The sequence below is a fragment of the Pteropus medius genome, unplaced genomic scaffold (genome assembly GCF_902729225.1).
Source record: "Pteropus medius unplaced genomic scaffold, Ma_sr-lr_union100, whole genome shotgun sequence".
NCBI classification, from domain to species: Eukaryota; Metazoa; Chordata; class Mammalia; order Chiroptera; family Pteropodidae; genus Pteropus; species Pteropus medius.
Genome location: NW_024349797.1, coordinates 23,561,416 through 23,573,535, shown reverse-complemented (window position 1 = coordinate 23,573,535; position 12,120 = coordinate 23,561,416). Strand labels below are relative to the sequence as shown.

The following is a 12,120-nucleotide window of genomic DNA, read 5'->3' as shown; positions in this document are numbered from 1 at the left end:
CGACAGCGCGCGGGGCTGCCTTACGGCAGGCCGCAAAGCCCGGGGGCGGGGCGCGGCGGGGCGCGGCGGGCCGACTGTGCGCTTGCCCGGCGTGGGGCGGGCCGCGGGGAGGCGGGACGGCGCGCGCGGGTCCCGGCGGTCACCGGTGGGCCGCGGCCGTTGCGGGCTGCTGCGCGCGGCGTCTAGCGGCGGGCTGGGCGCGGGGCGCGGGGCGGCGCGGACGCCGGAGGACGCTTTCCCAGGGCGGGGGCCGCTCGGCCCGGGGCGGAACTGCCGGGCCGGGCGACGGCGGAGCCGCGGGGCGTCGGCGGCGGGGCGCGCGATGGCGCGCGTGGCACAGGTGAGCGCAGCGGAGGCGCGGCCTCCCTCGTCGGCGGGGGCGACCGGTCCCTCCCCAGCGCGGACCCCGCGGACCGCCCCTGCCCCCGCTCCGTCCGGCTCTGGCCGCGCGGGGCTCGGCGCCGCCCCCGGGGCCCCGGGGCCGACGCGGGCCGGGCGACCCCGCGCTTCCGAGCCGGCCTCCCCGCCTTCGTCCCGGGCCCGCCCCTCCCGCCGGCTCCCCCACTCGGCCGAGCGCGGTCGCCCCCTCCCCCCGCGGACCATTGTGAGGTCAGGGCCTGCGGGCGCGTCGGGGACCCGGGCGAGACGCCCGGAGCGTCCGCTGCGGCCAGTAGCTGCCGCCGCCACCGCCGGCCCCTTCACCGGCTGCCCCGCTCAGACCTAGGCGGGAGGGGTGAGAGAGATGCAGCTTGGGGCCCAGCTCCGGCACCGCACCCCGTAAAGGGCTGACCTTCCACCTCGCCACTTCACCACGGCAAGCCAAGACCAGACCAGCTCAGACCGCCTCTTGGTAAAGTGCTGGGAGGTACAGGCGAGCAGGGGCGGACAGAGGCGAGGCGGCCTGCCGGCTGGGGCCTCCAGAGCCGTGTTCCTGGCTCGGACACCCACGAGGGATGGGTTTCCATCGGTTGTCCTCCAGGAAGCCGTTTCATAGAAACTCAGCGGCGTTTAAAAAAAAAACAAAAAACCTGCCTTTTTCCGTTTTGATCTCCTAATGGGAGGCCAGTGAATGACTTAATCACAGTTGTCACGTTTTGGGTGTATTTTTTTTTGGGGGGAGCACGATTGGGCCTGGGGAGGTGCTTGGGCCTCCGAAGCCCAAGCTGGTGCTTTGATGACCCCTGTCCCTTTCCCTGTGGAATTTTACACTCTGCGGGGAAGATTTGTGAGGTGCCAAAGGCAGCTCTGTGTGTGCACAGAGGATGGGGAGGAGTGTAGAAGCGGGGCCTTCTGGGGTGTCGGAGAACCACTTGGCGGTATTTATTTCGCTTCAGGTTACTTTTTCCGGAAACGAGGTAGATAGCCCCGGGCCAGGTAGGGTGCTCAGGTGGTACTGCTGACCCTTGGGAGGCTAGGAGAGCTGCTGGGGTACGTGGGGTGGGAGGCTGGTGCCAAAGAGAAGCCTCCAGTGTTAAGCGTTGAGATACTTGTGCTCTTCCCACTCTGAGGGTTCAGAGAGCTTCATGCTGAAGGCGTGAGGATGTATCTGCTCCCTCTTACAGTTGAGGACGCTTGACATTCCCAGGCCCAGAGCTCCAGCCCATCCAGCACTGCAGTTACCCCCGTCTGTTCTTAGTCGCTGTGGCGTTTAGGTTATTTTCAAGAGCGGGAGTTGATTGGTCACTTCTCCCTGTACTTGCGTGTGGCTCTTCTGTGGACTGCAGTAACGACAGCCCTTTTTCTCAAAATGAGAATTCGAGAATGAGGTAACGTACGGTTACCGTTCCGCAGAGACCGTGCGGTGTAATCAGTTGTCATTCTCCTCCCCTAGTGCTTGTGAAACCGAACACAACCAAAGCATGGATATGGGAAACCAACACCCTTCTATTAGTCGGCTTCAGGAAATCCAAAAGGAAGTGAAAAGCATAGAACAGCAAGTCATTGGCTTCAGTGGTCTGCCGGATGATAAGAATTACAAGAGACTGGAGAGGATTCTAACAAAACAACTGTTTGAAATAGACTCTGTAGAAACCGAAGGGAAGGGAGACATTCAGCAAGCCAGGAAGCGGGCGGCGCGGGAGACGGAGCGTCTGCTCAAGGAGCTGGAGCAGAATGCGAACCACCCACACCGGATCGAAATCCACAGCATCTTCAAAGAAGCCCAGGCCCTGGTGAAAGAGGAGATCGTGCCATTCTACACCGGAGGCAACTGCGTGACCGAAGAGTTCGAAGAAGGCATCCAGGACATCATTCTGAGGCTGACGCACGTTAAAACCGGGGGAAAGGTCTCTTTGCGGAAAGCGAGGTATCACACTTTAACCAGGGTCTGTGCGGTGCAGGAGATCATCGAAGACTGCGTGAAAAAGCAGCCGTCCCTCCCGCTCTCCGAGGACGCGCACCCTTCCGTCGCCAAGATCAACTCTGTGATGTGTGAGGTGAACAAGGCCAGGGGCACCCTGATTGCCCTCTTGATGGGGGTGACCAGTAACGAGACGTTCAGGCACTTGTCGTGTGTGCTCTCGGGACTGATGGCCGACCTGGATGCTTTAGATGTTTGCGGGCACACCGAGATCCGGAACTACCGCAGGGAGGTCGTGGAGGACATCAACAAGTTGTTGAAGTATTTGGATTTAGAAGAGGAAGCAGACAGTACCCACGCATTTGACCTGGGGCAGAATCATTCCATTTTAAAAATAGAAAAGGTCCTCACAAGAATGAGAGAAATAAAAAACGAACTCCTTCAGGCACAGAACCCCCTTGAGTTGTACGTGAGCTCCAAAACAGAGTTGCAGGGTCTGATTGGACAGCTGGACGAGGTAAGTCTCGAAAAGAACCCGTGCATCCGCGAAGCCCGGAGAAGAGCCGTGATCGAAGTGCAGACCCTCATCACTTACATCGACCTGAAGGAAGCGCTCGAGAAAAGGCAGGCGTTCCCATGTGAGGAGCACCCGTCACACAAAGCCGTCTGGACCATCCTGGGACACCTGTCCGACATCCAGGGGGAGGTCCTCTCGTTCGATGGAAATCGAACTGATAAGAACTACATCCGGCTGGAGGAGCTGCTCACCAAGCAGCTGCTGGCCCTGGATGCCGTCGACCCGCAGGGGGAGGAGAAGTGCAAGGCTGCCCGCAAGCAGGCGGTGAGGCTGGCCCAGAACATCCTCAGCTACCTGGACCTGAAGTCCGACGAGTGGGAGTACTGAGGCCGGAGCGCCCGCGTGGCCGGCCGTGTTCACAGCGAGCTTCCGGGTCCGTGGGCCCGACTGTGATTTATGCGTGCATATTTCAATCTCAGTATTTATGATTGAAGCAAATTATATTCAGTTTCTCTGCTGCTTTTGATGTCGCAAAACAAATATCATTACAGCACATTAACTTTTCCATTGGATGAGTATCCGTATGTTGTGGTGTGGTTTTTTTAAAGTCAAAATGGAATAGGGGCAGCTTTTGTCATTTTTAAGTGGGTTGTGCAGGCGGTAAATTGCAGATGTTTCCAGTCTGGAGCTAGACGTAGCTTTGCATAAAACCGGAACAATTGGGAAAGGGGACTTTCCGGTTAAAGAGAAGTAAATGTAAGGCCCAGGCGCAAGTGTTTTATTATGCGGAAGCGGGATTTTTTCATTTACAAAGCCTGATTGGTCTCACCCCATTTAATACGGCGGGCTTTTTTCTTTTTTTTGGATGGTCTGTTCTTTCATAAACGTTTTGTTTGGAAAACTGTATTCCCCTCCCCCCCTTACATTGCATTTAGAGAGGGGGATGTTTTTTGTGTGCGACAAAAGAAAATTATGAAAATTAATAGCAAAGAAACTTTTGAGACCGCATTGAAAAAGGGTGAAACACCAGCCAGTACCTTCAAGTTGTTTTTGTTTGTAAAAACTGAACTTAGAGTTTTCCTTAGTAAGGGTGAGAACATTGAAATGAAGTTAATGGACCTTTCAAAAAAAAAAAAAGGAACACCCATACCTGTAATAGGGTAGTAAGATCTGGAGATGGGTTACCAATGTCAGGTGATACTCAAAACTAATAGGCAAATGTGTGTGGACCTAGCATGTAATGGGCCGATCTGTCATTCGAGGCTGCACAGTGGACGGTACTGTCTACAGCGATGGGAACAGAAACTGTCCCCAGCCCTGCAGGACCAGGTCACTACAGCTCGTCCGAGGAAGTCAGCGGTCAGCTCCTAGCATCCTAAACATCGCACTCTGGGACCAGGTGGGGCAAGCTGCTCGGAGCACCTGCTGTGCCCCTCACCTCCTACCACTGGCTCGTGGGAGTTTCTCGAGCGCCTCACAGAGCCAGTAAAGTCTGTCGGTCCATGAGGTTTTTCTCTTCCGCTAAAGGATGTACATATTTCTGTAACTACTTCCTGAGGACCCAGTTTTACGGTTTCCTGTTAATGTGAACAGGAAAACATTCTCAAAGTTCTGAAGTGCCTTGATGACATGTAGGTCCCAGTATTACCACAAGAGACTGCTCTTTCTGTAGTCACCTTGCACAGAATAATCATGTTAGATTACTTCTTTTGAACTCTGTAGTGACTTATCTTTCAGAGATTAATTTGGTAACTTCATGTAAACAGCTACAAATAAGGTAGATGAAGGAATACCCCTAAATATCTAAGGTGATCAGAGTGTAGCCCTAGAGAGATTTTCCCTTCGTCCCAGTATTGCCCCATAACTAAAAGCCCTTGACCTGTCTTTCCTACTAGAAAGTAGATGCGCTGGATAGTGGGGCGCAGGGCAGCGAGCCCCTCCCACCGCACATCAGCTCCTGGCGGCCGAGGGCTCTCAGCGCAAGTTACTGGCAACTGTTTGAGCCAAACTTATTTTAGAATTGCTATTCTGTATCTTAGTTTTAGGGGCCTTTTAAAGTCCTGAAGAGTTTTTAAAAGCCGCTGACTGTCTGGGTCCCAGCTCAGGAGGTCAAGGTTTATTTACTCCTCCCAGACACACCTGCGGTGGCCCGGCCAGCTCCATTGTAAATTCCAGGCCTGAAAGTTAAAGGAGCAGCGTTTCCTTTAAGGAAACACTGTTCCGCCTATTGTTCTGTGAAAACAGCTCTGCCCTGTGCTCCATCTCACGTGTCTCTCCGGGTTCTGTAGCGCCGGCTCGCTGCCCAGCTTTAGCGTGTGTGTGCGTGTCGGGCGCGGACCTCCGCCAGGCCCTTTGGGATCGCTCACGTGGGTTCTTTTGGTCAAGACACCATCAAAGCAACCTTGATGGATGGTTAAGGCCCAGCGTTGCCTGTGTTCAATCTGCCTGGTCCCCTGTACCTGCTGTCCTCCCCAAGTGGGCCCAAGTGACCTGGGTCTAGCTTGCCTGTGCCTCGTCGGGAGCAGGCTCTTTCACTGTGGGCTGCTGCATGCAATCTTGTAACTGGGCTCACCACATTGTATTGTGTGTTCGTGATCCAACCCGAAGACAATCTGAAATAGAAGTAAAATCTACCCCTGAAGATGTCTGCCTGGGTTCTGCATTAAATGGCGTAATCCACGTTCACGCAAAACCACTGGGGACGTTCACTGTCTTCCCTTCAGACACGCCCCACCCAGACAGAGCCGGTCAGTCTGTAACGCAGCAGTCACAAAAATAAACGGAACCAGAATGTCGACCGAGTACAGTTCAATGCTTTATTTTCCTAAATTGGCTCGTGAAGTTGATATAACTTAGTATGTTTGAGAAGTTTAACCCATAAAAAAAGAGAAAGAAAAAAAAGTTTAACCCGTTTTTCTTGTTTGTTTTATTTTGCAGTTTTTATCTGGTTTTTGAGGGTCTAAGCTTATCCTGTACATACAGTTTTGTTAAGCAAGGTTTTTAGCTTTTCGTGCATCTGGTACTTCTAAGAATAATTGGGGAGATATTTGCCATTGATTTTGATGTATAATGGGTGTAATACAGGTGTGTGGATCCTGTCCCTTCTTTATAAGCTGTATGACTATTGTAACAGTATGTTTTAAATATTCGGTATTATTTGAGATGCATATTAGTATACCCTTAATTATGAATGAAATAAAATGGTCTTAGCTTATCTTTGCAGTGGAGAGAGGGTGTGAGTCTGAGGTGTGAGTCCTGTTGACACGTCTTCACCTTCACTTGCTGTGGCCAGGAGGGGTGATACGGTACCCAGCGGGCCCAGCCCGGGGAGGGTGGGCTCCTTAGCGCCAGTTGGTGGCAGCTACCTAAGGGTGCAGCAGCACGTGAAGACCAGGGTTCAGCCACAGGTGAAGGGAAACTTCCCATTTAAACAACCCAGGCGCCTTGGGGCCAGAAGAGGGCCACCAGGCCCAGGGGCGGGTGGCCTCATGCTCCAGGGCTGTGCCCATGTGAGGGCACAAGTCTGACCCTGCCGGCCGTCCAGGGTTCATGAAACACAGCGCAGGCTCCCCACACCCTCCCTGAGTCCCGCGGTGGGGACTGGCCACATTCACTGTGGGCAGCTGTTTGGCTGGCCGACCCGTCACCTGGCCGCTGTGGTGGCTTTCTGTCCCTAGGCCCTTCCTGCGTGTGCTGGTCTGTGGTCCCACTGCCTGCTGAGACCTTCCCGGTGATCAGACGAGCAGGAACAGCCTCCTCCCACAGGTGAAAAGAGCAAGCTGGACGTCTTAAGAACCAGGGGAAAGTTGACAGGTTTAACGAACCCTCTGCCGCACAGGTGCCGGTTCCACAGCCGGCACGACCCATTCGGACTCAAACCGCGTTCGCAGGCTCCGCCACCCGCTTGACTGACAGACGCCATCGCACCACGTCCCCACGAGGAAACCTCTGTCTGGTGGAGGCGGGAAGGGACACGATGCAGCAGCCACTCTGGATGGGTCATAGGTATAAGTACCTGGCCGGCAGGAGAAGGCTCAGGCCCCAAGGCTGCTTAGGGGTGGGACAGGGGTGGGACAGGAGAAGCCCCAGGGGCTGGGCAGGGTGACGTGGGGGCTGAGGGACCGTGCGCTGACAAGCTTAGCCTGCTTCTGAGGTGTGGGGGCACTAGCCGGGGTGCAAGCTCGGCCCAGCTTGGGGCCCTGGGTGTGAGCTGGGGTCTTCTAGTCCCCTCTGCTGTGCTTCCAGGTCTTCGTGTTTCAAGCCGTCACCCATGGGAGCTGCCAGGCTCGGGGCGAAGCCCCCGTCATGCGTGTTCGACGCTCGGGCCACCCCGGGCAGGTTCTGCGACATCTTCCCAGGCAACTGGGACACTTGGTGACCACTTGCCCAAGGAGTTGCCTGAGGTGGCCGGGCTAACAGGAGCGGGCCCCGCCCGGCCTGGCCCTCAGCGCGGTTCCCTGCAGGCGGGGCCTCAGCTCCCCGCACCTGTGTGACCCTGTGACTGTGTGACCATGTGACCGCTGGCCAGGGTGGGCGGGCAGGCGGGAGCCCACTGCGCTGGGCTGAAATCAGCCCAGCCGCCTCCGGTCCGGGCTCCGCGCCGCGCTCTGGTGTCTAGTTGTGGGGTCCGTGGCACTGAAGGCCGAGGCCTCAAGGACGGTACGGCCACGAGCGCCAAATGGCAGAAATGTTTTAACGGTCTCACGCTAGCGCCCTCCTGTCCCCAAGGCTCTCCACGGGGACTTTCCTGGAAAACGCACACACGCTTCCAGCTGCCCCTCAGGACCCGGACCTGCCCGAGCTGCCGGCCGCTCCCGCGGGGGGACGCACGCCCCCACCTGGCCTCACACCACGGGTCACAGCGAACAGCCACCCGCCTGCCCTGGGGACCTTCCCGGTCTCGAGCCGCGGACCCCAGGTCGTTGCCGGGCCACTCATGCTGCAGGGCTGCCCCATCGGGTCCTCCAGGGGACTTGGCGCGGGGCCGGGTGTCCCGAGTTCTGATGGACGGGACGGCCCGGCCCAGCTTGGACGACGTGGGCTCTGTCCCTTCATCCCAGGCCTTCCTGCCGGCCCCGCCCCCTCCGCCTCACGGCCCTGGGCCCGCTGGCTTGTCCGTGGCTCCCAGGCCAGGCCGCGGTGCCTTCTGAGACAGCTCCATCTCCTCCTGTCCATCCCCATGGCCTCGGGCCCTGGCGACAGTGGGAAGCAGGTACCTGTGGGCGAACTATTCTTTAGACATGGCGTCCTCACTCCTGGCACAAAATGCACTTGCTGGATGAACAGACAGAAACCTCAGGCCTTTACATAGCTTCATAAAGCATGTCAGGTCGGCTGCCATTTTGCTGATCAGGACTCAGAGCCTCAGTCTACGGTGCCTGCAGCCAGGACCCTGGCATCACTGCACGAACTCACCTATGACCGCCTCATCCCCTTGCACAGATCAAAAGTGCCCATACCTAGGCCCACGTGCTGGGCTGGCATGTTGCCCCCCCCTGCCGCTGACCGACCCCCCTCGGCTGAATGACCAGCTGAGTGAGAAGCCGAGGGACACAGGCAGCCCCACAAGGGTGTACCTACGGGTGCACTGTGGCCTCCTTGGCCACTTCATCCTCCCTCTGAGAAGGGCTGTTTGCCCGCTCACGGGGTGGACAGGGGTGTGGCGGTCCAGCCAGAACCCCTGACGCCCCCATTCAGGCCCCTCTCTCCCATCTCAGATCGCTCAGTTCCCCAGGGAGGGCAGAGAATGGAGCTGCTGCTGTCCAGTGCCTAGTCACAGGCAGACATGCAGCCGCCCGATGGCTCACCCTGTACAAAGTGACTGGCTCCTATGCGGCTGTCCCGGGGCCTCAGCATGTCCAGGCTGATCTCCAGGCGGCCAGCAGCCCGTACGAACCCAGAGGGCTGCGTGCCGGGAAGACCAGCCACGGTCTGGATGAACAGACACGTGCTGCCACATCAGGCTGTGACCCTCTGTGGATGGCAGGGCCAGGGCCGCTAGGCAGACCGTGGCAGATCCCGAGGACATAAATCTCTTTCCTTCCTGGTCCTGTCCTCAGTGCCTAGAACAGTGCCTGGCTCAACCAGTAAATGGTTGTTGAATGAATGAATGAATGAATGAATGGAGACGGCACCATGGGAGCGGGCAGACCGGCAGCCAAGGGGGTGGCATCGCCTTCCAGATCAGGGAGGGCCTCCTGCGTCCATTCACAAACCTCCGTGTCCTGGAGCCATGCGGGGTCGGTATGTGTCTCCAGATATGTCACAATGTCCTGGGGAAAAGGCAGACGAGGGTGGTGAACGCCACAGCCCAGCTTTACCTCGAGACCATGGGGTGCAGGGGCTCCCGGGGGGAGCAGCAGGTGCGGAGCCCTGGCCTTGGCACCAGGCACACTGAGGGTCTGGGGGAGTCTGGGCAGGGAGCAAGGGACAGAACAGGGGTGCCAGGGGCTGGATGGTGAGGCTGCTGGAGAATTTCAGTCTTTTAGGTGCTTTGTTGGATGTTCACCCTGGTGGCAGCAATGGAGGCCGAACTAGGAGTAAGGGGGCCAGGGCAGGGAGGCCAGGAGGAAGGGTGGGTGGAGAAGTAGGCAGAGTAAGCGACCCGGGGGAGAGGATCGGGGACACCGAGGGTGGCACTAGGGGACGGGGTCTCCCGAGGTCCTGAGCTGTGACAACGGGAGGGGCTAGCCATGGGGTCAGGGCACATAGCAGCACAAGCGAGTGTGGCTGAATAACAAAAGCAGCTGGCTACTAGAGGGACACGGAGGCCAGCCACGTCCTGCCCCGTGGGCCTGGGGCAGCAAGGTGCCTGGCTGCTGGTTCCTGGGCCTGTCAGCACTGTCTGCCGGCACCAGCTGCTGAACTCATCATCCCCCCGCCCCCGAAGGCCAGCTTAAGCAGCCCCCAGCGCCCAGCCCTGGTCTCCTGGGTCCACGTGCCTTATTTCCTCTGGGAGGCCCAGGTTTCATCTTGCTGCCTTCACCTGGCCCAGCCGCTCAAAGAAAGGGCAGGTGTCCCAGGACCAACATGGCTCTGTGGCTCTGTGGTGAGGGGCTCTGAGGTGAGGGGCCGTGTGGTCTGGGGGAAAGTGCAGACAGACCACCAGCCATTGCAAAGACCTTGAGGTCCAGGAGCCAGGTAGGTCAGGTGAGTCTGTGGGGCTGGATCCGGTGGACCTTGCTGGTGTGGGGAAGCCATGAGCACCTTTGGAGGCAGAATTGCATCCTGGATGGGAGGCGCCCAGACAGAGCCAGGTACAAGCAGCCCTCTGGGACTGGGCACTTCTAGGGGATCCCTCGGCCCCCATAGCTGCTCCACCTGGCCTGATGACTTGCCATGGGTGACCACCCACGTGCAGGCGCTGTGCCCTGCCTAGCAGGCTGGGGAAGATGCCCCGGAGGGTCCCTCCAGGTGAGATTGTAAGAGATCTGTCTGAGCTCCACTGCTTTGGGGGGGATCTGCCAGGCTGCGTGGAGAGAGAGGACCCCAGACGGCCCGCCCCACTATCCGGCCCTCCGCACGGCCCCGCCTGCACCGAGGCTCCTTCCTGACCTTGAGTTTCCGGAGCCGGCGCGCGCCCCTCATCTGAGCCCCGCCCGCCTGGTTTGTGTTTCCGTGCGGCCGCCAGGCGGCGCTCGCGACCCGGCCTCTGAGCCCAGGACCTCCCGGGTGGAGGGACCGGCCGGAAGGGGACAGGGGCTGCCTGCCGCGCAGCTGTCGCACTTGGGCCACTGCCGGGCGCACCTGCCCTCGCGCCGGCGGACAGGTGGCCGCGGCGCCGCCGGGCTGCGGCTTCTGACCCGAATTGGTATATGGGGCTTGTGCTGGGCTCCGTGACCCGTCACGCCGTGACCACACGCCACGATCTAGGGTCCCCACGGACCCCTGTCGATCTTGCAGCTTCTGACTTGCTCCCTAGGACTGGGAGTCTAAGAGGGGGACCTTCTCAGGCCCTGGCCCACTCACCCACCAACACGGCACGTGGCCCAGGCCATCAGGTGGAGCCTGGGCGGCCTGGCAGGCAAGGAGGGGGGCTCGATGCTGCCCACTGGCATGGTATCTCCACGCAGGCTGGTCCCTCTCTCCTGGATATGCGACCTCACGCCCAAGGCAAATGCCAGTTACTGCAAATGCCACCTCCCTGACCAGAGCCCCATGCGCTCTGTGACGCTCTGGCCTTGGACAGACCCCCAGAGGCTGCATGATGCCTGTCCAGCCTCTGCCCGCAGGCTTCGCTGAGGTGCTGGCATTTTGGGATCTAGGCCAGGAGGGCTGAAAAAGTTGACGGAAGCTGGAGAGAGGGTAGGCACTGGAAGACACCCAGCACCGTGGGTGCGGAGCCTGGGCCAGCTTGGCCCCGGGAGCAGTTGGGGGGAAGGCGGGGCCTCCCCAGGCCCCCAGGACGCTGTCAGGCCCTGTCCTTCTCTGGGCCTCAGTTTCCCTCCAGCAGGCTGCCCACGGCTCATCTCAGGCCAGCAGAGTCCCCACACTGCGCTGTGGGGTCAGCAGCAACCAGGACAGCTCAGGTGACAGTGCACCTGATACCGGGCAAGGTGGGCCTCCGGAGGCTGGCTTGGTGAGGTGGCTGAGGGCACAGCGGCGGGGCGGGCCTCAAGCCTGGCCTCACAGTGGCAACAGCCTCTGCCCAAGACAAGCCTCAGTGCCACCTGACTTCGGCCCCAGCAGCAAGGCCCTCTCCCCTGCCTCCGCCCTGCAGCCTCCTGCCTTGCTGTCTCTCTCCCTCATGGCCCCAAGCGTGCCCCGGCTCCCGCCCACCCACCTGCCCCTCCAGGAAACTCCCTGTCCCTCGGCCTCCCCTCCACTGTGCCCAAGGCAGCTTTTCGGGGCCTTGCAGCCCTGCCTGGAGCCCAGTCCCGCCTTCCGAGGGCGTGCCGCACACAGCTTCACGCCACAGAGAGGCTGCGTGCTGCCAGGTGCAGACTGGGGTGACTGCGCAGGCTCACAGGTAGCGGCCCATAGGATCGCCCACGAACCTGGGCGGGCGGTTGCTCCTGGGCCCTCCCCCAGGCCTTTATGCTCAAGAGTGGCGTTGCTAGGAGCCCCGGCCTTCCCAAGAGGCCTTGGGATTCCGCAGCCTGCGCTTCCCCTAGCGGTGGATGCGCTCACAGGCACAGCCACCACGGCTGGGGCGGTCAGAGCTGTGGTCAGAGCCGCGTGGGGCCCACCTGTCTCCCACGCACCTCCCGCCCCTGGGAGCCATCATCTGCGCAGACTAGGGTGGACCTGGGGACCCCTGGGTGGCCCTGTGTTGTCAGACAGAGGCTGAGGCAGGGGACCTAGG

The 12,120-nt window shown here is 59.5% G+C and overlaps 1 protein-coding gene across 2 annotated transcripts; it reads left to right on the top strand.

Annotated features, from left to right (window-relative positions):
- The first annotated feature begins 191 nt into the window (after positions 1-191).
- Positions 192-6,043, top strand: BAG5 (BAG cochaperone 5). Of its 2 annotated transcripts, none has more exons than XM_039884332.1 (2): positions 192-340; positions 1,832-6,043. In XM_039884332.1, exon 2 carries the CDS (start codon positions 1,860-1,862, stop codon positions 3,201-3,203), a length of 1,344 nt encoding a protein of 447 aa, XP_039740266.1. In that variant the 5' UTR covers positions 192-340; positions 1,832-1,859; the 3' UTR covers positions 3,204-6,043. The 2 variants fall into 2 exon arrangements, with proteins under 2 accessions (XP_039740266.1, XP_039740265.1); XM_039884331.1 differs by lacking the exon at positions 192-340 and adding an exon at positions 576-850.
- Positions 6,044-12,120: the final 6,077 nt, after the last annotated feature.